This window comes from Pseudopodoces humilis, chromosome 28 (genome assembly GCF_049639895.1).
Source record: "Pseudopodoces humilis isolate 2021_Gansu_Grassland_sample_001 chromosome 28, ASM4963989v1, whole genome shotgun sequence".
In the NCBI taxonomy this organism is placed as follows: domain Eukaryota; kingdom Metazoa; phylum Chordata; class Aves; order Passeriformes; family Paridae; genus Pseudopodoces; species Pseudopodoces humilis.
Window position 1 is genome coordinate 3,875,508 of NC_142227.1, and position 26,822 is coordinate 3,902,329.

Below are 26,822 nucleotides of genomic sequence, written 5' to 3' on the forward strand. Positions count from 1 at the left end.
AGGGGGAAGGAAAAGAGGCAAAACCCAAGATGTCAAGGCTGTGCTTGGAAAACCATAGAGGTCATCCAGCCATCCCTGCTCTCCATGGGAAAGGCTGGAAGAATTCCTGCCCCTATCCAGGAAGCCCAAGCACAAGCCCTCAGCCTCCTCTGCTTGAGGAAAGCCTCAGTGAGCCCTTTGCTGCCTTCACATCCCATCCCACTCCTGCAAGGTACTCACTGGTCAGCACTGGCTGCTCGTTGTATCCTGGGAAAAGAGAGAGACAGAGGGTCAGGAGCTGGATGTGGGCCAGGGGCAGCACTGGGCGAGGGCTGCCTTGGCAGAGCAGAGGAGGCCGAGGGAGGAGCCTCAGTCACCGTTGACGTAGAGGCTGTCCTTGTCCAGGCTGTAGGGGCCCAGCTGGGTGATGCCTCTGGTCTTGTTGCTCACTTGGTGGTACAGCCCCACCCTGTCCAAAGGCGCAGCCGAGGCCTCCTTGCTGTAGGTGCACACGGCGTCCACCCGGGTCTCGTCCCTGTGGCTGCCTGGCCTGCAAAACACAGGGACCTCCCTCAGCACCCTCCTCTGCCTTTTTTCCTCTTGACCATGGGTCATGGAACTGCCGTGGTCATCTCAGAGTGGTGATTTAACATTCGTCTTTCCAAAATTGGAGTATGTGTTTTGTAGCCGTACACTGATCTGCACCTTCAATAACAGCCTTGGCATATTTAGGAAGCAGAGGGCCTGCAAGAACTTTTGGGCCTTCCCTGCTTGAAGTGGGGAATGCAGGAAATGAGGGGGACATCTAAGCATGAGGTGCATTCGGAAGAAGATCCTGGGATGGATGGAGAATGTCCTTGCTCCATAAAGGTGGAGAACAAGACCATGACTGGCCCACATACATAAGCAAGGGCACAGAGAGGCACACTGGAGGGACACTCATACCTGAAGTCTGTTGTCTCACATCCTTGGAAAACAGGGCCAATGCTGCTTTCCTTCAGCAGGCGGTCCAGCTGCCAAGGGAAATGGTGTCACAGTTAAGGCATGGCAATCACACTGATTTTCCTCTAAGTGGAGGGAGCCTAGGGAAGACAAGACAATTTCCCAGTGCAGGCCCACTTACCAAGGTGTTCATAACCCTTTGAGTAGCTTTGAACTTGGCTGAGTCAGGATTCTCCAGGTCGGAAGTGTAGGGAAGGTTGGTGATGGTGAAGTTGATGGTGAAACGCTCAAGGGCAGCAGCTGTCGTTGTTGGTGGCTGGGTGGGAGCTGGAAGAAGCACAAAGGGGGAAGGAAAAGAGGCAAAACCCAAGATGTCAAGGCTGTGCTTGGAAAACCATAGAGGTCATCCAGCCATCCCTGCTCTCCATGGGAAAGGCTGGAAGAATTCCTGCCCCTATCCAGGAAGCCCAAGCACAAGCCCTCAGCCTCCTCTGCTTGAGGAAAGCCTCAGTGAGCCCTTTGCTGCCTTCACATCCCATCCCACTCCTGCAAGGTACTCACTGGTCAGCACTGGCTGCTCGTTGTATCCTGGGAAAAGAGAGAGACAGAGGGTCAGGAGCTGGATGTGGGCCAGGGGCAGCACTGGGCGAGGGCTGCCTTGGCAGAGCAGAGGAGGCCGAGGGAGGAGCCTCAGTCACCGTTGACGTAGAGGCTGTCCTTGTCCAGGCTGTAGGGGCCCAGCTGGGTGATGCCTCTGGTCTTGTTGCTCACTTGGTGGTACAGCCCCACCCTGTCCAAAGGCGCAGCCGAGGCCTCCTTGCTGTAGGTGCACACGGCGTCCACCCGGGTCTCGTCCCTGTGGCTGCCTGGCCTGCAAAACACAGGGACCTCCCTCAGCACCCTCCTCTGCCTTTTTTCTTCTCAATCTTGCATCATGGAACTGCCGTGGTCATCTCAGAGTGGTGATTTAACATTCGTCTTTCCAAAATTGGAGTATGTGTTTTGTAGCCGTACACTGATCTGCACCTTCAGTAACAGCCTTGGCATATTTAGGAAGCAGAGGGCCTGCAAGAACTTTTGGGCCTTCCCTGCTTGAAGTGGGGAATGCAGGAAATTAGAGGGACATCTAAGCACGAGGTGCATTAGGAAGAAGATCCTGGGATGGACGGAGAATGTCCTTGCTCCATAAAGGTGGAGAACAAGACCATGACTGGCCCACATACATAAGCAAGGGCACAGAGAGGCACACTGGAGGGACACTCATACCTGAAGTCTGTTGTCTCACATCCTTGGAAAACAGGGCCAATGCTGCTTTCCTTCAGCAGGCGGTCCAGCTGCCAAGGGAAATGGTGTCACAGTTAAGGCATGGCAATCACACTGTTCTTCTAAGTGTGGGGAACCCAGGGAGGACAAGACAATTTTCCAGTGCAGGCCCCCTTACCCAGGGGTTCATAACCCCTTGAGTAGCTTTGAACTTTGGCTGAGTCAGGATCCTCCAGGTGGGAAGGGTAGGGAAGGTTGGTGATGGGGAAGTTGACGGTGAAACGCCCAAGGGCAGCAGCTGTCGTTGTTGGTGGCTGGGTGGGAGCTGGAAGAAGCACAAAGGGGGAAGGAAAAGAGGCAAAACCCAAGATGTCAAGGCTGTGCTTGGAAAAAACCATAGAGGTCATCCAGCCATCCCTGCTCTCCATGGGAAAGGCTGGAAGAATTCCCTGCCCCTATCCAGGAAGCCCAAAGCACAAGCCCTCAGCCTCCTCTGCTTGAGGAAAGCCTCAGTGAGCCCTTTGCTGCCTTCACACCCCATCCCACTCCTGCAAGGTTACTCACTGGTCAGCACTGGCTGCTCGTTGTATCCTGGGAAAAGAGAGAGACAGAGGGTCAGGAGCTGGATGTGGGGCCAGGGGCAGCACTGGGCGAGGGCTGCCTTGGCAGAGCAGAGGAGGCCGAGGAGAGGAGCCTCAGTCACCGTTGACGTTAGAGGCTGTCCTTGTCCAGGCTGTAGGGGCCCAGCTGGGTGATGCCTCTGGTCTTGTTGCTCACTTGGTGGTACAGCCCCCACCCTCGTCCAAAGGCGCAGCCGAGGGCCTCCTTGCTGTAGGTGCACACGGCGTCCACCCGGGTCTCGTCCCTGTGGCTGCCTGGCCTGCAAAACACAGGGACCTCCCTCAGCACCCTCCTCTGCCTTTTTTCTTCTCAATCTTGCATCATGGAACTGCCGTGGTCATCTCAGAGTGGTGATTTAACATTCGTCTTTCCAAAATTGGAGTATGTGTTTTGTAGCCGTACACTGATCTGCACCTTCAATAACAGCCTTGGCATATTTAGGAAGCAGAGGGCCTGCATGAACTTTTGGGCCTTCCCTGCTTGAAGTGGGGAATGCAGGAAATGAGAGGGACATCTAAGCATGAGGTGCATTAGGAAGAAGATCCTGGGATGGATGGAGAATGTCCTTGCTCCATAAAGGTGGAGAACAAGACCATGACTGGCCCACATACATAAGCAAGGGCACAGAGAGGCACACTGGAGGGACACTCATACCTGAAGTCTGTTGTCTCACATCCTTGGAAAACAGGGCCAATGCTGCTTTCCTTCAGGCAGGCGGTCCAGCTGCCAAGGGAAAGGGAAATGGTGTCACAGTTAAGGCATGGCAATCACACTGATTTTCTCTAAGTGGAGGGAGAGCTAGGGGAGGACAAGACAATTTCCCAGTGCAGGCCCACTTACCAAGGTGTTCATAACCCTTTGAGTAGCTTTGAACTTGGCTGAGTCAGGATTCTCCAGGTTGGAAGTGTAGGGAAGGTTGGTGATGGTGAAGTTGATGGTGAAACACTCAAGGGCAGCAGCTGTCGTTGTTGGTGGCTGGGTGGGAGCTGGAAGAAGCACAAAGGGGGAAGGAAAAGAGGCAAAACCCAAGATGTCAAGGCTGTGCTTGGAAAACCATAGAGGTCATACAGCCATCCCTGCTCTCCATGGGAAAGGCTGGAAGAATTCCTGCCCCTATCCAGGAAGCCCAAGCACAAGCCCTCAGCCTCCTCTGCTTGAGGAAAGGCTCATCAGTGAGCCCTTTGCTGCCTTCACATCCCATCCCACTCCTGCAAGGTACTCACTGGTCAGCACTGGCTGCTCGTTGTATCCTGGGAAAAGAGAGAGACAGAGGGTCAGGAGCTGGATGTGGGCCAGGGGCAGCACTGGGCGAGGGCTGCCTTGGCAGAGCAGAGGAGGCCGAGGGAGGAGCCTCAGTCACCGTTGACGTAGAGGCTGTCCTTGTCCAGGCTGTAGGGGCCCAGCTGGGTGTTGCCTCTGTGGTCTTGTTGCTCACTTGGTGGTACAGCCCCACCCTGTCCAAAGGCGCAGCCGAGGCCTCCTTGCTGTAGGTGCACACGGCGTCCACCCGGGTCGCGTCCCTGTGGCTGCCTGGCCTGCAAAACACAGGGACCTCCCTCAGCACCCTCCTCTGCCTTTTTTCTTCTCAATCTTGCATCATGGAACTGCCGTGGTCATTTCAGAGTGGTGATTTAACATTTGTCTTTCCAAAATTGGAGTATGTGTTTGGTGTAGCTGTACGCCTGATCTGCACCTTCAATAACAGCCTTGGCATATTTAGGAAGCAGAGGGCTGAACAAGAACTTTTGGGCCTTCCCTGCTTGAAGTGGGGAATGCAGGAAATGAGGGGGACCGGGACATCTAAGCATGAGGTGCATTCGGAAGAAGATCCTGGGATGGATGGAGAATGTCCTTGCTCCATAAAGGTGGCGAGAACAAGACCATGACTGGCCACATACATAAGCAAGGGCACAGAGAGGCACACTGGAGGGACACTCATACCTGAAGTCTGTTGTCTCACATCCTTGGAAAACAGGGCCAATGCTGCTTTCCTTCAGCAGGGCGGTCCAGCTGCCAAGGGAAATGGTTGTCACAGTTAAGGCATGGCAATCACACTGTTCTTCTAAGTGTGGGGGGGAACCCCAGGGAGGACAAGACAATTTCCCAGTGCAGGCCCACTTACAATGTGTTCAAAACCCTTTGAGGTTTTATTAATTAAAATACAAGCTTTTTTTCTTTGGGGGGGGGGGAACTTGGTGGCTGGGGGGGGGGGGCTGAGTCAGGATTCTCCAGGTCGGAAGTGTAGGGAAGGTTGGTGATGGTGAAGTTGACGGTGAAACGCTCAATGGCAGCAGCTGTCGTTGTTGGTGGCTGGGTGGGAGCTGGAAGAAGCACAAAGGGGGAATGACAATGGGCAAGAGGCTCAGATTATGATATACATTAATAAAACTGTCATTATAGAAATAGATCTTTATATGCAAAAAAAAAAAAGGGTGGGGTTTATTTTTTGTTTTTTTTGGGGGGAATTGCAATTGGGAAAAAAAAAAAAAATTTTTTTGGAGGGAGGGGGTTTATTTCAATTTTTTTCCACAAGGGAGGTAGAGAAAGAGATACAGTTGTGTCAAGGCTCTGGATAATTAATCATAGAGTTCAGAGTTCACTCCTGGCTGTCATGGGGTTCCCCATCCATGCCACTTTTTTCCTTGTTCTTTATTCAATGTTGTGGGTTTTTTATTCCTCATCTGAATTATGATTGTTTACTTCTCCTGTTAAAACGCATATATTAAGATTTTTTTTATTTTAATTTTTCCAGATATTAGGTATCAATATATGGATATATAGATAATTATATACCTGTTAAACGATTATCTCAATATTATACTAGTATAATTTTCCAGTGGAATACTTTGTATTCCAGCACTGATAACTACGAATTTGCATTGGAGAAAAATAAACCACTTGGGCATTTTATGCCCTTTAATTGACAATGTCAATGTAGGCAAACAATAGACCACATTACAAAAATACCTGAATGGTTACCTAATTTAAAAAAAATAAAAAGCAGTCATATGATGCAGTCACATTTCAGATGATACGGTAATGATCATTGCAAAAAAAATAACAAAATAAAGGAACAATTGAAAAAATATATTTAGAAAGGCAGTCTTTAGACATCATGGGATTTAAAAAAAAACAAACAAAGGTGTACTAAATCTACTATTCAAGAGAAAAAAATTGAACAAACTTATTCAATTTTCATGAGTATTAGAAATTACTGGGTTTGACACCAAGAGTACTATGAGGTAATATTGATGTTTGGAAATGTGCTGTGCTATTGAGACCAAGAAAAGATGTGCAAGATGTCTTTGCAGGAACTGGACGAAAGTTAGAGAAAAGAAGCTGGGAAGACGTCATTACAGGAGATGTGCTCGAATATTCTGATCTGGAAAAAACTGTAGAGCCTGTCGCAAGTGGAGAGGTCTCTGGCCAAAGCGAAGAGGCTGAAGCTAAAGACTCACGTTGTACGGTAGACTGGAATGCAGAAGTGGTGACGTCAGACATGATGGTGGTGGACACAGTGGTGGACTCAACAGTGTATGTGACCTGAGCAGCAGCAGTAGAGGCTATCTCAAACATGGTGCTGGTGATGGGTGCAGTTGTGCTGAGTGTTGGGGAAGTGATCTCTGGAGTAGAGCTCAGAGGAAGAGAAGAGGTCATGGCAGAAGTTGGGCTTCTCCCAGGAGCAGAGGAGGCCGTTTGTGCAAGAACAGTGGTGGTTGCGGTTTTTTCTGATGCTTCAGTGGTCACCAGGCTAAGAGTGGATGTTTCAGCAGGGCTGGATTGGATTGGAGTGGTGGCTGAAGTCCTCAGGCTGGAGCTTTCTGCTGTGCTCGACAACATTGTGGAGGTTGTCACAAGTGGAGACGTCTCTGTCACAACAGAAGAAGCTGAAGTCACAGACTCAGGCACAGATGTGGACTCCACAGCCGAGGTGCTGCCTTCAGTCCTGGTGGTGGTGGACTCAACGGTGCGTGGATGTGGCCTCAGAGTTGCAGAAGTAGAGGTCGACTCAAAAACATGGTGCTGGTGATGGGTACAGTTGTGCTGAGTGTTGGGGAAGTGATCTCTGGAGTAGAGCTCAGAGGAAGAGAAGAGGTCATGGCAGAAGTTGGGCTTGTCCCAGGAGCAGAGGACGCCGTTTGTGCAAGAACAGTGGTGGTTGCGGTTGTTTCTGATGCTTCTGTGGTCACCAGGCTAAGAGTGGATGTTTCAGCAGGGCTGGATTGGATTGGAGTGGTGGCTGAAGTCCTCAGGCTGGAGCTTTCTGCTGTGCTCGACAACATTGTGGAGGTTGTCACATGTGGAGACGTCTCTGTCACAACAGAAGAAGCTGAAGTCACAGGGGGGGGGGTACTCAGGCACAGATGTGGACTCCAGAGCCGAGGTGCTGCCTTCAGTCCTGCTGGTGGTGGGGACTCAATGGTGGAATGTGGGGCAGAGTTGCAGAAGTAGAGGTCGACTCAAACATGGTGCTGGTGATGGGTACAGGTTGTGCTGAGTGTTGGGGAAGTGATCCCTGGAGTAGAGCTCAGAGGAAAGAGAAGAGGTCATGGGCAAAGAAGTTGGGCTTGTCCCAGGAGCAGGGAAGGACGCCGTTTGTGCAAGAACAGTGGTGGTCGCCGCTCTTATCTCTGTCACCGGGATGGGGATTAAGTCAACAGGGGATATTGCAGCAGGGCTGGATTGGATGGGAGTGGAGGCTGAAGTCCTCAGGCTGGAGCTTTCTGCTGTGCTCGATAACATTGTGGAGGTTGTCACATGTGGAGACGTCTCTGTCACAACAGAAGAAGCTGAAGTCACAGACTCAGGCACAGATGTGGACTCCACAGCTGAGGTGCTGCCTTCAGTCCTGGTGGTGGTGGACACAGTGGTGGACTCAACGGTGGATGTGGGCAGAGTTGCAGAAGTAGAGGTCGACTCAAACATGGTGCTGGTGATGGGTGCAGTTCTGCTGAGTGTTGGGGAAGTGATCTCTGGAGTAGAGCTCAGAGAAAGAGAAGAGGTCATGGCAGAAGTTGGGCTTGTCCCAGGAACAGAGGATGATGTTTGTGCAAGGACAGTGGTGGTTGCGGTTGTTTCTGATGCTTCAGTGGTCACCTGGCTAAGAGTGGATGTTTCAGCAGGGCTGGATTGGATTGGAGTGGTGGCTGAAGTCCTCAGGCTGGAGCTTTCTGCTGTGCTTGATAACATTGTGGAGGTTGTCACAAGTGGAGACGTCTCTGTCACAACAGAAGAAGCTGAAGTCACAGACTCAGGCACAGATGTGGACTCCAGAGCCGAGGTGCTGCCTTCAGTCCTGCTGGTGGTGGACACAGTGGTGGACTCAACGGTGGATGTGGGCAGAGTTGCAGAAGTAGAGGTCGACTCAAACATGGTGCTGGTGATGGGTACAGTTGTGCTGAGTGTTGGGGAAGTGATCTCTGGAGTAGAGCTCAGAGGAAGAAAAGAGGTCATGGCAGAAGTTGGGCTTGTCCCAGGAGCAGAGGACGCCGTTTGTGCAAGAACAGTGGTGGTCGCCGCTCTTATCTCTGTCACCGGGATGGGGATTAAGTCAACAGGGGATATTGCAGCAGGATGGATTGGATTGGAGTGGTGGCTGAAGTCCTCAGGCTGGAGCTTTCTGCTGTGCTCGATAACATTGTGGAGGTTGTCACATGTGGAGACGTCTCTGTCACAACAGAAGAAGCTGAAGTCACAGACTCAGGCACAGATGTGGACTCCACAGCCGAGGTGCTGCCTTCAGTCCTGCTGGTGGTGGACACAGTGGTGGACTCAACGGTGGATGTGGGCAGAGTTGCAGAAGTAGAGGTCGACTCAAACATGGTGCTGGTGATGGGTACAGTTGTGCTGAGTGTTGGGGAAGTGATCTCTGGAGTAGAGCTCAGAGGAAGAGAAGAGGTCATGGCAGAAGTTGGGCTTGTCCCAGGAGCAGAGGACGCCGTTTGTGCAAGAACAGTGGTGGTTGCGGTTGTTTCTGATGCTTCTGTGGTCACCAGGCTAAGAGTGGATGTTTCAGCAGGGCTGGATTGGATTGGAGTGGTGGCTGAAGTCCTCAGGCTGGAGCTTTCTGCTGTGCTCGACAACATTGTGGAGGTTGTCACAAGTGGAGACGTCTCTGTCACAACAGAAGAAGCTGAAGTCACAGACTCAGGCACAGATGTGGACTCCAGAGCCGAGGTGCTGCCTTCAGTCCTGCTGGTGGTGGACACAGTGGTGGACTCAACGGTGGATGTGGGCAGAGTTGCAGAAGTAGAGGTCGACTCAAACATGGTGCTGGTGATGGGTACAGTTGTGCTGAGTGTTGGGGAAGTGATCTCTGGAGTAGAGCTCAGAGGAAGAGAAGAGGTCATGGCAGAAGTTGGGCTTGTCCCAGGAGCAGAGGACGCCGTTTGTGCAAGAACAGTGGTGGTCGCCGCTCTTATCTCTGTCACCGGGATGGGGATTAAGTCAACAGGGGATATTGCAGCAGGGCTGGATTGGATGGGAGAGGAGGCTGAAGTCCTCAGGCTGGAGCTTTCTGCTGTGCTCGATAACATTGTGGAGGTTGTCACATGTGGAGACGTCTCTGTCACAACAGAAGAAGCTGAAGTCACAGACTCAGGCACAGATGTGGACTCCAGAGCCGAGGTGCTGCCTTCAGTCCTGCTGGTGGTGGACACAGTGGTGGACTCAACGGTGGATGTGGGCAGAGTTGCAGAAGTAGAGGTCGACTCAAACATGGTGCTGGTGATGGGTACAGTTGTGCTGAGTGTTGGGGAAGTGATCTCTGGAGTAGAGCTCAGAGGAAGAGAAGAGGTCATGGCAGAAGTTGGGCTTGTCCCAGGAACAGAGGATGATGTTTGTGCAAGGACAGTGGTGGTTGTGGTTGTTTCTGATGCTTCTGTGGTCACCTGGCTAAGAGTGGATGTTTCAGCAGGGCTGGATTGGATTGGAGTGGTGGCTGAAGTCCTCAGGCTGGAGCTTTCTGCTGTGCTCGATAACATTGTGGAGGTTGTCACAAGTGGAGACGTCTCTGTCACAACAGAAGAAGCTGAAGTCACAGACTCAGGCACAGATGTGGACTCCAGAGCCGAGGTGCTGCCTTCAGTCCTGCTGGTGGTGGACACAGTGGTGGACTCAACGGTGGATGTGGGCAGAGTTGCAGAAGTAGAGGTCGACTCAAACATGGTGCTGGTGATGGGTACAGTTGTGCTGAGTGTTGGGGAAGTGATCTCTGGAGTAGAGCTCAGAGGAAGAGAAGAGGTCATGGCAGAAGTTGGGCTTGTCCCAGGAGCAGAGGACGCCGTTTGTGCAAGAACAGTGGTGGTCGCCGCTCTTATCTCTGTCACCGGGATGGGGATTAAGTCAACAGGGGATATTGCAGCAGGGCTGGATTGGATTGGAGTGGTGGCTGAAGTCCTCAGGCTGGAGCTTTCTGCTGTGCTCGACAACATTGTGGAGGTTGTCACAAGTGGAGACGTCTCTGTCACAACAGAAGAAGCTGAAGTCACAGACTCAGGCACAGATGTGGACTCCAGAGCCGAGGTGCTGCCTTCAGTCCTGCTGGTGGTGGACACAGTGGTGGACTCAACGGTGGATGTGGGCAGAGTTGCAGAAGTAGAGGTCGACTCAAACATGGTGCTGGTGATGGGTACAGTTGTGCTGAGTGTTGGGGAAGTGATCTCTGGAGTAGAGCTCAGAGGAAGAGAAGAGGTCATGGCAGAAGTTGGGCTTGTCCCAGGAACAGAGGATGATGTTTGTGCAAGGACAGTGGTGGTTGCGGTTGTTTCTGATGCTTCTGTGGTCACCAGGCTAAGAGTGGATGTTTCAGCAGGGCTGGATTGGATTGGAGTGGTGGCTGAAGTCCTCAGGCTGGAGCTTTCTGCTGTGCTCGACAACATTGTGGAGGTTGTCACAAGTGGAGACGTCTCTGTCACAACAGAAGAAGCTGAAGTCACAGACTCAGGCACAGATGTGGACTCCAGAGCCGAGGTGCTGCCTTCAGTCCTGCTGGTGGTGGACACAGTGGTGGACTCAACGGTGGATGTGGGCAGAGTTGCAGAAGTAGAGGTCGACTCAAACATGGTGCTGGTGATGGGTACAGTTGTGCTGAGTGTTGGGGAAGTGATCTCTGGAGTAGAGCTCAGAGGAAGAGAAGAGGTCATGGCAGAAGTTGGGCTTGTCCCAGGAGCAGAGGACGCCGTTTGTGCAAGGACAGTGGTGGTCGCCGCTCTTATCTCTGTCACCGGGATGGGGATTAAGTCAACAGGGGATATTGCAGCAGGGCTGGATTGGATGGGAGTGGAGGCTGAAGTCCTCAGGCTGGAGCTTTCTGCTGTGCTCGATAACATTGTGGAGGTTGTCACATGTGGAGACGTCTCTGTCACAACAGAAGAAGCTGAAGTCACAGACTCAGGCACAGATGTGGACTCCAGAGCCGAGGTGCTGCCTTCAGTCCTGCTGGTGGTGGACACAGTGGTGGACTCAACGGTGGATGTGGGCAGAGTTGCAGAAGTAGAGGTCGACTCAAACATGGTGCTGGTGATGGGTACAGTTGTGCTGAGTGTTGGGGAAGTGATCTCTGGAGTAGAGCTCAGAGGAAGAGAAGAGGTCATGGCAGAAGTTGGGCTTGTCCCAGGAACAGAGGATGATGTTTGTGCAAGGACAGTGGTGGTTGCGGTTGTTTCTGATGCTTCTGTGGTCACCAGGCTAAGAGTGGATGTTTCAGCAGGGCTGGATTGGATTGGAGTGGTGGCTGAAGTCCTCAGGCTGGAGCTTTCTGCTGTGCTTGATAACATTGTGGAGGTTGTCACAAGTGGAGACGTCTCTGTCACAACAGAAGAAGCTGAAGTCACAGACTCAGGCACAGATGTGGACTCCAGAGCCGAGGTGCTGCCTTCAGTCCTGCTGGTGGTGGACACAGTGGTGGACTCAACGGTGGATGTGGGCAGAGTTGCAGAAGTAGAGGTCGACTCAAACATGGTGCTGGTGATGGGTACAGTTGTGCTGAGTGTTGGGGAAGTGATCTCTGGAGTAGAGCTCAGAGGAAGAGAAGAGGTCATGGCAGAAGTTGGGCTTGTCCCAGGAGCAGAGGACGCCGTTTGTGCAAGGACAGTGGTGGTCGCCGCTCTTATCTCTGTCACCGGGATGGGGATTAAGTCAACAGGGGATATTGCAGCAGGGCTGGATTGGATGGGAGAGGAGGCTGAAGTCCTCAGGCTGGAGCTTTCTGCTGTGCTCGACAACATTGTGGAGGTTGTCACATGTGGAGACGTCTCTGTCACAACAGAAGAAGCTGAAGTCACAGACTCAGGCACAGATGTGGACTCCAGAGCCGAGGTGCTGCCTTCAGTCCTGCTGGTGGTGGACACAGTGGTGGACTCAACGGTGGATGTGGGCAGAGTTGCAGAAGTAGAGGTCGACTCAAACATGGTGCTGGTGATGGGTACAGTTGTGCTGAGTGTTGGGGAAGTGATCTCTGGAGTAGAGCTCAGAGGAAGAGAAGAGGTCATGGCAGAAGTTGGGCTTGTCCCAGGAACAGAGGATGATGTTTGTGCAAGGACAGTGGTGGTTGCGGTTGTTTCTGATGCTTCAGTGGTCACCTGGCTAAGAGTGGATGTTTCAGCAGGGCTGGATTGGATTGGAGTGGTGGCTGAAGTCCTCAGGCTGGAGCTTTCTGCTGTGCTCGACAACATTGTGGAGGTTGTCACAAGTGGAGACGTCTCTGTCACAACAGAAGAAGCTGAAGTCACAGACTCAGGCACAGATGTGGACTCCAGAGCCGAGGTGCTGCCTTCAGTCCTGCTGGTGGTGGACACAGTGGTGGACTCAACGGTGGATGTGGGCAGAGTTGCAGAAGTAGAGGTCGACTCAAACATGGTGCTGGTGATGGGTACAGTTGTGCTGAGTGTTGGGGAAGTGATCTCTGGAGTAGAGCTCAGAGGAAGAGAAGAGGTCATGGCAGAAGTTGGGCTTGTCCCAGGAACAGAGGATGATGTTTGTGCAAGGACAGTGGTGGTCGCCGCTCTTTTCTGATGCTTCTGTGGTCACCAGGCTAACAGTGGATGTTTCAGCAGGGCTGGATTGGATTGGGAGTGGTGGCTGAAGTCCTCAGGCTGGAGCTTTCTGCTGTGCTCGACAACATTGTGGAGGTTGTCACATGTGGAGACGTCTCTGTCACAACAGAAGAAGCTGAAGTCACAGACTCAGGCACAGATGTGGACTCCAGAGCCGAGGTGCTGCCTTCAGTCCTGCTGGTGGTGGACTCAACGGTGGATGTGGGCAGAGTTGCAGAAGTAGAGGTCGACTCAAACATGGTGCTGGTGATGGGTACAGTTGTGCTGAGTGTTGGGGAAGTGATCTCTGGAGTAGAGCTCAGAGGAAGAGAAGAGGTCATGGCAGAAGTTGGGCTTGTCCCAGGAGCAGAGGACGCCGTTTGTGCAAGGACAGTGGTGGTCGCCGCTCTTATCTCTGTCACCGGGATGGGGATTAAGTCAACAGGGGATATTGCAGCAGGGCTGGATTGGATGGGAGAGGAGGCTGAAGTCCTCAGGCTGGAGCTTTCTGCTGTGCTCGATAACATTGTGGAGGTTGTCACATGTGGAGACGTCTCTGTCACAACAGAAGAAGCTGAAGTCACAGACTCAGGCACAGATGTGGACTCCAGAGCCGAGGTGCTGCCTTCAGTCCTGCTGGTGGTGGACACAGTGGTGGACTCAACGGTGGATGTGGGCAGAGTTGCAGAAGTAGAGGTCGACTCAAACATGGTGCTGGTGATGGGTACAGTTGTGCTGAGTGTTGGGGAAGTGATCTCTGGAGTAGAGCTCAGAGGAAGAGAAGAGGTCATGGCAGAAGTTGGGCTTGTCCCAGGAACAGAGGATGATGTTTGTGCAAGGAGAGTGGGGGTTGCGGTTGTTTCTGATGCTTCTGTGGTCACCTGGCTAAGAGTGGATGTTTCAGCAGGGCTGGATTGGATTGGAGTGGTGGCTGAAGTCCTCAGGCTGGAGCTTTCTGCTGTGCTCGACAACATTGTGGAGGTTGTCACAAGTGGAGACGTCTCTGTCACAACAGAAGAAGCTGAAGTCACAGACTCAGGCACAGATGTGGACTCCAGAGCCGAGGTGCTGCCTTCAGTCCTGCTGGTGGTGGACACAGTGGTGGACTCAACGGTGGATGTGGGCAGAGTTGCAGAAGTAGAGGTCGACTCAAACATGGTGCTGGTGATGGGTACAGTTGTGCTGAGTGTTGGGGAAGTGATCTCTGGAGTAGAGCTCAGAGGAAGAGAAGAGGTCATGGCAGAAGTTGGGCTTGTCCCAGGAGCAGAGGACGCCGTTTGTGCAAGGACAGTGGTGGTTGCCGCTCTTATCTCTGTCACCGGGATGGGGATTAAGTCAACAGGGGATATTGCAGCAGGGCTGGATTGGATGGGAGAGGAGGCTGAAGTCCTCAGGCTGGAGCTTTCTGCTGTGCTCGACAACATTGTGGAGGTTGTCACATGTGGAGACGTCTCTGTCACAACAGAAGAAGCTGAAGTCACAGACTCAGGCACAGATGTGGACTCCAGAGCCGAGGTGCTGCCTTCAGTCCTGCTGGTGGTGGACACAGTGGTGGACTCAACGGTGGATGTGGGCAGAGTTGCAGAAGTAGAGGTCGACTCAAACATGGTGCTGGTGATGGGTACAGTTGTGCTGAGTGTTGGGGAAGTGATCTCTGGAGTAGAGCTCAGAGGAAGAGAAGAGGTCATGGCAGAAGTTGGGCTTGTCCCAGGAGCAGAGGACGCCGTTTGTGCAAGGACAGTGGTGGTTGCCGCTCTTATCTCTGATGCTTCGATGTGGATTAAGTCAACAGTGGATGTTGCAGCAGGGCTGGATTGGATTGGAGTGGTGGCTGAAGTCCTCAGGCTGGAGCTTTCTGCTGTGCTCGACAACATTGTGGAGGTTGTCACATGTGGAGACGTCTCTGTCACAACAGAAGAAGCTGAAGTCACAGACTCAGGCACAGATGTGGACTCCAGAGCCGAGGTGCTGCCTTCAGTCCTGCTGGTGGTGGACACAGTGGTGGACTCAACGGTGGATGTGGGCAGAGTTGCAGAAGTAGAGGTCGACTCAAACATGGTGCTGGTGATGGGTACAGTTGTGCTGAGTGTTGGGGAAGTGATCTCTGGAGTAGAGCTCAGAGGAAGAGAAGAGGTCATGGCAGAAGTTGGGCTTGTCCCAGGAACAGAGGATGATGTTTGTGCAAGGACAGTGGTGGTTGCAGTTTTTTCGGATGCTTCTGTGGTCACCAGGCTAAGAGTGGATGTTTCAGCAGGGCTGGATTGGATTGGAGTGGTGGCTGAAGTCCTCAGGCTGGAGCTTTCTGCTGTGCTTGACAACATTGTGGAGGTTGTCACAAGTGGAGACGTCTCTGTCACAACAGAAGAAGCTGAAGTCACAGACTCAGGCACAGATGTGGACTCCAGAGCCGAGGTGCTGCCTTCAGTCCTGCTGGTGGTGGACACAGTGGTGGACTCAACGGTGGATGTGGGCAGAGTTGCAGAAGTAGAGGTCGACTCAAACATGGTGCTGGTGATGGGTACAGTTGTGCTGAGTGTTGGGGAAGTGATCTCTGGAGTAGAGCTCAGAGGAAGAGAAGAGGTCATGGCAGAAGTTGGGCTTGTCCCAGGAGCAGAGGACGCCGTTTGTGCAAGGACAGTGGTGGTCGCCGCTCTTATCTCTGTCACCGGGATGGGGATTAAGTCAACAGGGGATATTGCAGCAGGGCTGGATTGGATGGGAGAGGAGGCTGAAGTCCTCAGGCTGGAGCTTTCTGCTGTGCTCGATAACATTGTGGAGGTTGTCACATGTGGAGACGTCTCTGTCACAACAGAAGAAGCTGAAGTCACAGACTCAGGCACAGATGTGGACTCCAGAGCCGAGGTGCTGCCTTCAGTCCTGCTGGTGGTGGACACAGTGGTGGACTCAACGGTGGATGTGGGCAGAGTTGCAGAAGTAGAGGTCGACTCAAACATGGTGCTGGTGATGGGTACAGTTGTGCTGAGTGTTGGGGAAGTGATCTCTGGAGTAGAGCTCAGAGGAAGAGAAGAGGTCATGGCAGAAGTTGGGCTTGTCCCAGGAGCAGAGGACGCCGTTTGTGCAAGGACAGTGGTGGTCGCCGCTCTTATCTCTGTCACCGGGATGGGGATTAAGTCAACAGGGGATATTGCAGCAGGGCTGGATTGGATTGGAGTGGTGGCTGAAGTCCTCAGGCTGGAGCTTTCTGCTGTGCTCGATAACATTGTGGAGGTTGTCACATGTGGAGACGTCTCTGTCACAACAGAAGAAGCTGAAGTCACAGACTCAGGCACAGATGTGGACTCCAGAGCCGAGGTGCTGCCTTCAGTCCTGCTGGTGGTGGACACAGTGGTGGACTCAACGGTGGATGTGGGCAGAGTTGCAGAAGTAGAGGTCGACTCAAACATGGTGCTGGTGATGGGTACAGTTGTGCTGAGTGTTGGGGAAGTGATCTCTGGAGTAGAGCTCAGAGGAAGAGAAGAGGTCATGGCAGAAGTTGGGCTTGTCCCAGGAACAGAGGATGATGTTTGTGCAAGGACAGTGGTGGTTGCAGTTTTTTCGGATGCTTCTGTGGTCACCAGGCTAAGAGTGGATGTTTCAGCAGGGCTGGATTGGATTGGAGTGGTGGCTGAAGTCCTCAGGCTGGAGCTTTCTGCTGTGCTCGACAACATTGTGGAGGTTGTCACATGTGGAGACGTCTCTGTCACAACAGAAGAAGCTGAAGTCACAGACTCAGGCACAGATGTGGACTCCAGAGCCGAGGTGCTGCCTTCAGTCCTGCTGGTGGTGGACACAGTGGTGGACTCAACGGTGGATGTGGGCAGAGTTGCAGAAGTAGAGGTCGACTCAAACATGGTGCTGGTGATGGGTACAGTTGTGCTGAGTGTTGGGGAAGTGATCTCTGGAGTAGAGCTCAGAGGAAGAGAAGAGGTCATGGCAGAAGTTGGGCTTGTCCCAGGAGCAGAGGACGCCGTTTGTGCAAGGACAGTGGTGGTCGCCGCTCTTATCTCTGTCACCGGGATGGGGATTAAGTCAACAGGGGATATTGCAGCAGGGCTGGATTGGATGGGAGAGGAGGCTGAAGTCCTCAGGCTGGAGCTTTCTGCTGTGCTCGATAACATTGTGGAGGTTGTCACATGTGGAGACGTCTCTGTCACAACAGAAGAAGCTGAAGTCACAGACTCAGGCACAGATGTGGACTCCAGAGCCGAGGTGCTGCCTTCAGTCCTGCTGGTGGTGGACACAGTGGTGGACTCAACGGTGGATGTGGGCAGAGTTGCAGAAGTAGAGGTCGACTCAAACATGGTGCTGGTGATGGGTACAGTTGTGCTGAGTGTTGGGGAAGTGATCTCTGGAGTAGAGCTCAGAGGAAGAGAAGAGGTCATGGCAGAAGTTGGGCTTGTCCCAGGAACAGAGGATGATGTTTGTGCAAGGACAGTGGTGGTTGCAGTTTTTTCTGATGCTTCAGTGGTCACCAGGCTAAGAGTGGATGTTTCAGCAGGGCTGGATTGGATTGGAGTGGTGGCTGAAGTCCTCAGGCTGGAGCTTTCTGCTGTGCTCGACAACATTGTGGAGGTTGTCACATGTGGAGACGTCTCTGTCACAACAGAAGAAGCTGAAGTCACAGACTCAGGCACAGATGTGGACTCCAGAGCCGAGGTGCTGCCTTCAGTCCTGCTGGTGGTGGACACAGTGGTGGACTCAACGGTGGATGTGGGCAGAGTTGCAGAAGTAGAGGTCGACTCAAACATGGTGCTGGTGATGGGTACAGTTGTGCTGAGTGTTGGGGAAGTGATCTCTGGAGTAGAGCTCAGAGGAAGAGAAGAGGTCATGGCAGAAGTTGGGCTTGTCCCAGGAGCAGAGGACGCCGTTTGTGCAAGGACAGTGGTGGTCGCCGCTCTTATCTCTGTCACCGGGATGGGGATTAAGTCAACAGGGGATATTGCAGCAGGGCTGGATTGGATGGGAGAGGAGGCTGAAGTCCTCAGGCTGGAGCTTTCTGCTGTGCTCGATAACATTGTGGAGGTTGTCACATGTGGAGACGTCTCTGTCACAACAGAAGAAGCTGAAGTCACAGACTCAGGCACAGATGTGGACTCCAGAGCCGAGGTGCTGCCTTCAGTCCTGCTGGTGGTGGACACAGTGGTGGACTCAACGGTGGATGTGGGCAGAGTTGCAGAAGTAGAGGTCGACTCAAACATGGTGCTGGTGATGGGTACAGTTGTGCTGAGTGTTGGGGAAGTGATCTCTGGAGTAGAGCTCAGAGGAAGAGAAGAGGTCATGGCAGAAGTTGGGCTTGTCCCAGGAACAGAGGATGATGTTTGTGCAAGGACAGTGGGGGTTGCAGTTTTTTCTGATGCTTCTGTGGTCACCAGGCTAAGAGTGGATGTTTCAGCAGGGCTGGATTGGATTGGAGTGGTGGCTGAAGTCCTCAGGCTGGAGCTTTCTGCTGTGCTCGACAACATTGTGGAGGTTGTCACATGTGGAGACGTCTCTGTCACAACAGAAGAAGCTGAAGTCACAGACTCAGGCACAGATGTGGACTCCAGAGCCGAGGTGCTGCCTTCAGTCCTGCTGGTGGTGGACTCAACGGTGGATGTGGGCAGAGTTGCAGAAGTAGAGGTCGACTCAAACATGGTGCTGGTGATGGGTACAGTTGTGCTGAGTGTTGGGGAAGTGATCTCTGGAGTAGAGCTCAGAGGAAGAGAAGAGGTCATGGCAGAAGTTGGGCTTGTCCCAGGAGCAGAGGACGCCGTTTGTGCAAGGACAGTGGTGGTCGCCGCTCTTATCTCTGTCACCGGGATGGGGATTAAGTCAACAGGGGATATTGCAGCAGGGCTGGATTGGATGGGAGAGGAGGCTGAAGTCCTCAGGCTGGAGCTTTCTGCTGTGCTCGATAACATTGTGGAGGTTGTCACATGTGGAGACGTCTCTGTCACAACAGAAGAAGCTGAAGTCACAGACTCAGGCACAGATGTGGACTCCAGAGCCGAGGTGCTGCCTTCAGTCCTGCTGGTGGTGGACACAGTGGTGGACTCAACGGTGGATGTGGGCAGAGTTGCAGAAGTAGAGGTCGACTCAAACATGGTGCTGGTGATGGGTACAGTTGTGCTGAGTGTTGGGGAAGTGATCTCTGGAGTAGAGCTCAGAGGAAGAGAAGAGGTCATGGCAGAAGTTGGGCTTGTCCCAGGAACAGAGGATGATGTTTGTGCAAGGACAGTGGTGGTTGCAGTTTTTTCTGATGCTTCTGTGGTCACCAGGCTAAGAGTGGATGTTTCAGCAGGGCTGGATTGGATTGGAGTGGTGGCTGAAGTCCTCAGGCTGGAGCTTTCTGCTGTGCTCGACAACATTGTGGAGGTTGTCACATGTGGAGACGTCTCTGTCACAACAGAAGAAGCTGAAGTCACAGACTCAGGCACAGATGTGGACTCCAGAGCCGAGGTGCTGCCTTCAGTCCTGCTGGTGGTGGACACAGTGGTGGACTCAACGGTGGATGTGGGCAGAGTTGCAGAAGTAGAGGTCGACTCAAACATGGTGCTGGTGATGGGTACAGTTGTGCTGAGTGTTGGGGAAGTGATCTCTGGAGTAGAGCTCAGAGGAAGAGAAGAGGTCATGGCAGAAGTTGGGCTTGTCCCAGGAGCAGAGGACGCCGTTTGTGCAAGGACAGTGGTGGTCGCCGCTCTTATCTCTGTCACCGGGATGGGGATTAAGTCAACAGGGGATATTGCAGCAGGGCTGGATTGGATGGGAGAGGAGGCTGAAGTCCTCAGGCTGGAGCTTTCTGCTGTGCTCGATAACATTGTGGAGGTTGTCACATGTGGAGACGTCTCTGTCACAACAGAAGAAGCTGAAGTCACAGACTCAGGCACAGATGTGGACTCCAGAGCCGAGGTGCTGCCTTCAGTCCTGCTGGTGGTGGACACAGTGGTGGACTCAACGGTGGATGTGGGCAGAGTTGCAGAAGTAGAGGTCGACTCAAACATGGTGCTGGTGATGGGTACAGTTGTGCTGAGTGTTGGGGAAGTGATCTCTGGAGTAGAGCTCAGAGAAAGAGAAGAGGTCATGGCAGAAGTTGGGCTTGTCCCAGGAACAGAGGATGATGTTTGTGCAAGGACAGTGGGGGTTGCAGTTTTTTCTGATGCTTCTGTGGTCACCAGGCTAAGAGTGGATGTTTCAGCAGGGCTGGATTGGATTGGAGTGGTGGCTGAAGTCCTCAGGCTGGAGCTTTCTGCTGTGCTCGACAACATTGTGGAGGTTGTCACATGTGGAGACGTCTCTGTCACAACAGAAGAAGCTGAAGTCACAGACTCAGGCACAGATGTGGACTCCAGAGCCGAGGTGCTGCCTTCAGTCCTGCTGGTGGTGGACACAGTGGTGGACTCAACGGTGGATGTGGGCAGAGTTGCAGAAGTAGAGGTCGACTCAAACATGGTGCTGGTGATGGGTACAGTTGTGCTGAGTGTTGGGGAAGTGATCTCTGGAGTAGAGCTCAGAGGAAGAGAAGAGGTCATGGCAGAAGTTGGGCTTGTCCCAGGAGCAGAGGACGCCGTTTGTGCAAGGACAGTGGTGGTCGCCGCTCTTATCTCTGTCACCGGGATGGGGATTAAGTCAACAGGGGATATTGCAGCAGGGCTGGATTGGATGGGAGAGGAGGCTGAAGTCCTCAGGCTGGAGCTTTCTGCTGTGCTCGATAACATTGTGGAGGTTGTCACATGTGGAGACGTCTCTGTCACAACAGAAGAAGCTGAAGTCACAGACTCAGGCACAGATGTGGACTCCAGAGCCGAGGTGCTGCCTTCAGTCCTGCTGGTGGTGGACACAGTGGTGGACTCAACGGTGGATGTGGGCAGAGTTGCAGAAGTAGAGGTCGACTCAAACATGGTGCTGGTGATGGGTACAGTTGTGCTGAGTGTTGGGGAAGTGATCTCTGGAGTAGAGCTCAGAGGAAGAGAAGAGGTCATGGCAGAAGTTGGGCTTGTCCCAGGAACAGAGGATGATGTTTGTGCAAGGACAGTGGTGGTTGCAGTTTTTTCTGATGCTTCAGTGGTCACCAGGCTAAGAGTGGATGTTTCAGCAGGGCTGGATTGGATTGGAGTGGTGGCTGAAGTCCTCAGGCTGGAGCTTTCTGCTGTGCTCGACAACATTGTGGAGGTTGTCACAAGTGGAGACGTCTCTGTCACAACAGAAGAAGCTGAAGTCACAGACTCAGGCACAGATGTGGACTCCAGAGCCGAGGTGCTGCCTTCAGTCCTGCTGGTGGTGGACTCAACGGTGGATGTGGGCAGAGTTGCAGAAGTAGAGGTCGACTCAAACATGGTGCTGGTGATGGGTACAGTTGTGCTGAGTGTTGGGGAAGTGATCTCTGGAGTAGAGCTCAGAGGAAGAGAAGAGGTCATGGCAGAAGTTGGGCTTGTCCCAGGAGCAGAGGACGCCGTTTGTGCAAGGACAGTGGTGGTCGCCGCTCTTATCTCTGCCACCGGGATGGGGATTAAGTCAACAGGGGATATTGCAGCAGGGCTGGATTGGATGGGAGAGGAGGCTGAAGTCCTCAGGCTGGAGCTTTCTGCTGTGCTCGATAACATTGTGGAGGTTGTCACATGTGGAGACGTCTCTGTCACAACAGAAGAAGCTGAAGTCACAGACTCAGGCACAGATGTGGACTCCAGAGCCGAGGTGCTGCCTTCAGTCCTGCTGGTGGTGGACACAGTGGTGGACTCAACGGTGGATGTGGGCAGAGTTGCAGAAGTAGAGGTCGACTCAAACATGGTGCTGGTGATGGGTACAGTTGTGCTGAGTGTTGGGGAAGTGATCTCTGGAGTAGAGCTCAGAGGAAGAGAAGAGGTCATGGCAGAAGTTGGGCTTGTCCCAGGAACAGAGGATGATGTTTGTGCAAGGACAGTGGTGGTTGCAGTTTTTTCTGATGCTTCTGTGGTCACCAGGCTAAGAGTGGATGTTTCAGCAGGGCTGGATTGGATTGGAGTGGTGGCTGAAGTCCTCAGGCTGGAGCTTTCTGCTGTGCTCGACAACATTGTGGAGGTTGTCACATGTGGAGACGTCTCTGTCACAACAGAAGAAGCTGAAGTCACAGACTCAGGCACAGATGTGGACTCCACAGCCGAGGTGCTGCCTTCAGTCCTGGTGGTGGTGGACTCAACGGTGGATGTGGGCAGAGTTGCAGAAGTAGAGGTCGACTCAAACATGGTGCTGGTGATGGGTACAGTTGTGCTGAGTGTTGGGGAAGTGATCTCTGGAGTAGAGCTCAGAGGAAGAGAAGAGGTCATGGCAGAAGTTGGGCTTGTCCCAGGAGCAGAGGACGCCGTTTGTGCAAGGACAGTGGTGGTCGCCGCTCTTATCTCTGTCACCGGGATGGGGATTAAGTCAACAGGGGATATTGCAGCAGGGCTGGATTGGATGGGAGAGGAGGCTGAAGTCCTCAGGCTGGAGCTTTCTGCTGTGCTCGATAACATTGTGGAGGTTGTCACATGTGGAGACGTCTCTGTCACAACAGAAGAAGCTGAAGTCACAGACTCAGGCACAGATGTGGACTCCAGAGCCGAGGTGCTGCCTTCAGTCCTGCTGGTGGTGGACACAGTGGTGGACTCAACGGTGGATGTGGGCAGAGTTGCAGAAGTAGAGGTCGACTCAAACATGGTGCTGGTGATGGGTACAGTTGTGCTGAGTGTTGGGGAAGTGATCTCTGGAGTAGAGCTCAGAGAAAGAGAAGAGGTCATGGCAGAAGTTGGGCTTGTCCCAGGAGTAGAGGATGATGTTTGTGCAAGGACAGTGGTGGTTGCAGTTTTTTCTGATGCTTCTGTGGTCACCAGTCTAAGAGTGGATGTTTCAGCAGGGCTGGATTGGATTGGAGTGGTGGCTGAAGTCCTCAGGCTGGAGCTTTCTGCTGTGCTCGACAACATTGTGGAGGTTGTCACATGTGGAGACGTCTCTGTCACAACAGAAGAAGCTGAAGTCACAGACTCAGGCACAGATGTGGACTCCAGAGCCGAGGTGCTGCCTTCAGTCCTGCTGGTGGTGGACTCAACGGTGGATGTGGGCAGAGTTGCAGAAGTAGAGGTCGACTCAAACATGGTGCTGGTGATGGGTACAGTTGTGCTGAGTGTTGGGGAAGTGATCTCTGGAGTAGAGCTCAGAGGAAGAGAAGAGGTCATGGCAGAAGTTGGGCTTGTCCCAGGAGCAGAGGACGCCGTTTGTGCAAGGACAGTGGTGGTCGCCGCTCTTATCTCTGTCACCGGGATGGGGATTAAGTCAACAGGGGATATTGCAGCAGGGCTGGATTGGATGGGAGAGGAGGCTGAAGTCCTCAGGCTGGAGCTTTCTGCTGTGCTCGATAACATTGTGGAGGTTGTCACATGTGGAGACGTCTCTGTCACAACAGAAGAAGCTGAAGTCACAGACTCAGGCACAGATGTGGACTCCAGAGCCGAGGTGCTGCCTTCAGTCCTGCTGGTGGTGGACACAGTGGTGGACTCAACGGTGGATGTGGGCAGAGTTGCAGAAGTAGAGGTCGACTCAAACATGGTGCTGGTGATGGGTACAGTTGTGCTGAGTGTTGGGGAAGTGATCTCTGGAGTAGAGCTCAGAGGAAGAGAAGAGGTCATGGCAGAAGTTGGGCTTGTCCCAGGAGTAGGGGATGATGTTTGTGCAAGGACAGTGGTGGTTGCAGTTTTTTCTGATGCTTCAGTGGTCACCAGGCTAAGAGTGGATGTTTCAGCAGGGCTGGATTGGATTGGAGTGGTGGCTGAAGTCCTCAGGCTGGAGCTTTCTGCTGTGCTCGACAACATTGTGGAGGTTGTCACAAGTGGAGACGTCTCTGTCACAACAGAAGAAGCTGAAGTCACAGACTCAGGCACAGATGTGGACTCCAGAGCCGAGGTGCTGCCTTCAGTCCTGCTGGTGGTGGACTCAACGGTGGATGTGGGCAGAGTTGCAGAAGTAGAGGTCGACTCAAACATGGTGCTGGTGATGGGTACAGTTGTGCTGAGTGTTGGGGAAGTGATCTCTGGAGTAGAGCTCAGAGGAAGAGAAGAGGTCATGGCAGAAGTTGGGCTTGTCCCAGGAGCAGAGGACGCCGTTTGTGCAAGGACAGTGGTGGTCGCCGCTCTTATCTCTGTCACCGGGATGGGGATTAAGTCAACAGGGGATATTGCAGCAGGGCTGGATTGGATGGGAGAGGAGGCTGAAGTCCTCAGGCTGGAGCTTTCTGCTGTGCTCGATAACATTGTGGAGGTTGTCACATGTGGAGACGTCTCTGTCACAACAGAAGAAGCTGAAGTCACAGACTCAGGCACAGATGTGGACTCCAGAGCCGAGGTGCTGCCTTCAGTCCTGCTGGTGGTGGACACAGTGGTGGACTCAACGGTGGATGTGGGCAGAGTTGCAGAAGTAGAGGTCGACTCAAACATGGTGCTGGTGATGGGTACAGTTGTGCTGAGTGTTGGGGAAGTGATCTCTGGAGTAGAGCTCAGAGAAAGAGAAGAGGTCATGGCAGAAGTTGGGCTTGTCCCAGGAACAGAGGATGATGTTTGTGCAAGGACAGTGGTGGTTGCAGTTTTTTCTGATGCTTCAGTGGTCACCAGGCTAAGAGTGGATGTTTCAGCAGGGCTGGATTGGATTGGAGTGGTGGCTGAAGTCCTCAGGCTGGAGCTTTCTGCTGTGCTCGACAACATTGTGGAGGTTGTCACATGTGGAGACGTCTCTGTCACAACAGAAGAAGCTGAAGTCACAGACTCAGGCACAGATGTGGACTCCACAGCCGAGGTGCTGCCTTCAGTCCTGCTGGTGGTGGACTCAACGGTGGATGTGGGCACAGTTGCAGAAGTAGAGGTCGACTCAAACATGGTGCTGGTGATGGGTACAGTTGTGCTGAGTGTTGGGGAAGTGATCTCTGGAGTAGAGCTCAGAGGAAGAGAAGAGGTCATGGCAGAAGTTGGGCTTGTCCCAGGAGCAGAGGACGCCGTTTGTGCAAGGACAGTGGTGGTCGCCGCTCTTATCTCTGTCACCGGGATGGGGATTAAGTCAACAGGGGATATTGCAGCAGGGCTGGATTGGATGGGAGAGGAGGCTGAAGTCCTCAGGCTGGAGCTTTCTGCTGTGCTCGATAACATTGTGGAGGTTGTCACATGTGGAGACGTCTCTGTCACAACAGAAGAAGCTGAAGTCACAGACTCAGGCACAGATGTGGACTCCAGAGCCGAGGTGCTGCCTTCAGTCCTGCTGGTGGTGGACACAGTGGTGGACTCAACGGTGGATGTGGCCAGAGTTGCAGAAGTAGAGGTCAACTCAAACATGGTGCTGGTGATGGGTGCAGTTGTGCTGAGTGTTGGGGAAGTGATCTCTGGAGTAGAGCTCAGAGAAAGAGAAGAGGTCATGGCAGAATTTGGGCTTGTCCCAGGAGTAGAGGATGATGTTTGTGCAAGGACAGTGGTGGTCGCCGCTCTTATCTCTGTCACCGGGATGGGGATTAAGTCAACAGGGGATATTGCAGCAGGGCTGGATTGGATTGGAGTGGTGGCTGAAGTCCTCAGGCTGGAGCTTTCTGCTGTGCTCGACAACATTGTGGAGGTTGTCACAAGTGGAGACGTCTCTGTCACAACAGAAGAAGCTGAAGTCACAGACTCAGGCACAGATGTGGACTCCACAGCCGAGGTGCTGCCTTCAGTCCTGCTGGTGGTGGACTCAACGGTGGATGTGGGCAGAGTTGCAGAAGTAGAGGTCGACTCAAACATGGTGCTGGTGATGGGTACAGTTGTGCTGAGTGTTGGGGAAGTGGTCTCTGGAGTAGAGCTCAGAGGAAGGCTAGAGGAGGCCTGCACACACTTGGAATTCTCAGTGGTTCTGGTTTGCATTGTACTCTCTGCCAAGTCTGGGGTTGTATTCTCAGTATTCGATATGCATTGTGTAGCATTGTTGGAATATTTAGTCGTCTGTGTTTTCCCATTACTGTCTTGGTTCTGTGAATTTCCTGTAATAGAAATTGATTTTTCAGGTGTGTTTTTTTTTAAATTCTGGTTCTCGTAATTCGCCATAATTTTCAAAAAACTTCCTGTGCATCTACTCTTTATTTAAATAATATTTTACTGTATTTTTTCTGTTTTTACTAAGTTACACTTTGGAAGTTTCTTTTATCTAGGTTTTTTGGAAATGTGTCCCTATATTTACTTTTCATTGAACATTATTGAATGAAGGGACTGAAGAATCGTTTGTGGATCAGTAACTGCCTTATATAATCTTAATGTAGAGTCACAGAATGATTTGTGTTGGAACGAATCCATAAAATCCTTTTGTTCTACCCCCTTCCATGGGCAGGTACATCTTCCACTATCCCAGGTTGCTCCAAATCCTATCCAGCCTGGCCTTGGAGACTTCCAGGGATCCAGGGGCAGCCACAGCTGCTCTGGGCACCCTGTGCCACCACCCTTACAGGGAACAATTGCTTCCTTATATATATTCCTTATAAATCAACCCTCTCTAAGCTTGAAGGCATTTCCACTTGTCTTGTCCCCCATCCCTTGTACCAAGTCCCTCTCCAGGTCTTGGAGCCCTTTTAGGTCCTGGGAGGATCTCTAAGGTCTCCCTCGAGCCTCCTCTTCTACAGGCGGTGCCATCCCACTTGCCTGAGCCTGGCTCCATATGAGAGCTGCTCTGTCCTTCTGTTTGGCAGCCTCCTCTGGACTCAGTCCAGCAGGCTGAGTGATCACTGGACCTTTACCCCTTCAACAGTGGTGCTATCACAAAACCTCTTGCACCTTATCTGTTCCTTCATGGGCTCAAATCAAGAGACATGTCCAGCTGGAGGTCCTCTGAAGAGATCTCAGGAGAACAATAAAACCAGAGTGTTCTTTGCAGCTGAACATGTGCATTCACATGTGCAAGGTATCCCAATTTCCTCCACTGCTATTCAGAAGAGCCATTCATTTTTTTTTCTGAACCATTTGAATTCTAATCCTGTCTTCCAAAATATTTGCAAGA

General features: G+C 52.6%; 1 protein-coding gene across 1 annotated transcript in view; it reads right to left on the bottom strand.

Moving 5' to 3' along the window:
- MUC16 (mucin 16, cell surface associated) overlaps positions 1–25,579 on the bottom strand; it is a 49,189-nt gene extending 23,610 nt beyond the window's left edge. The window contains exons 1-18 of the mRNA XM_088067603.1: positions 25,020–25,579; positions 19,698–20,468; positions 17,916–18,530; positions 14,325–15,401; positions 12,541–12,720; positions 9,357–11,823; positions 6,264–6,999; positions 5,020–5,126; positions 4,166–4,340; positions 4,029–4,055; positions 3,646–3,791; positions 2,188–2,255; positions 1,620–1,792; positions 1,483–1,509; positions 1,103–1,248; positions 925–992; positions 357–529; positions 220–246 (exon numbers count right to left, since the gene is read on the bottom strand). Coding sequence (XP_087923729.1) covers positions 220–246; positions 357–529; positions 925–992; positions 1,103–1,248; positions 1,483–1,509; positions 1,620–1,792; positions 2,188–2,255; positions 3,646–3,791; positions 4,029–4,055; positions 4,166–4,340; positions 5,020–5,126; positions 6,264–6,999; positions 9,357–11,823; positions 12,541–12,720; positions 14,325–15,401; positions 17,916–18,530; positions 19,698–20,468; positions 25,020–25,579 — 7,543 coding nt within the window. The remainder of the gene's footprint in view (positions 1–219; positions 247–356; positions 530–924; positions 993–1,102; positions 1,249–1,482; positions 1,510–1,619; positions 1,793–2,187; positions 2,256–3,645; positions 3,792–4,028; positions 4,056–4,165; positions 4,341–5,019; positions 5,127–6,263; positions 7,000–9,356; positions 11,824–12,540; positions 12,721–14,324; positions 15,402–17,915; positions 18,531–19,697; positions 20,469–25,019) is intronic.
- Between the last annotated feature and the right edge of the window lie 1,243 nt (positions 25,580–26,822).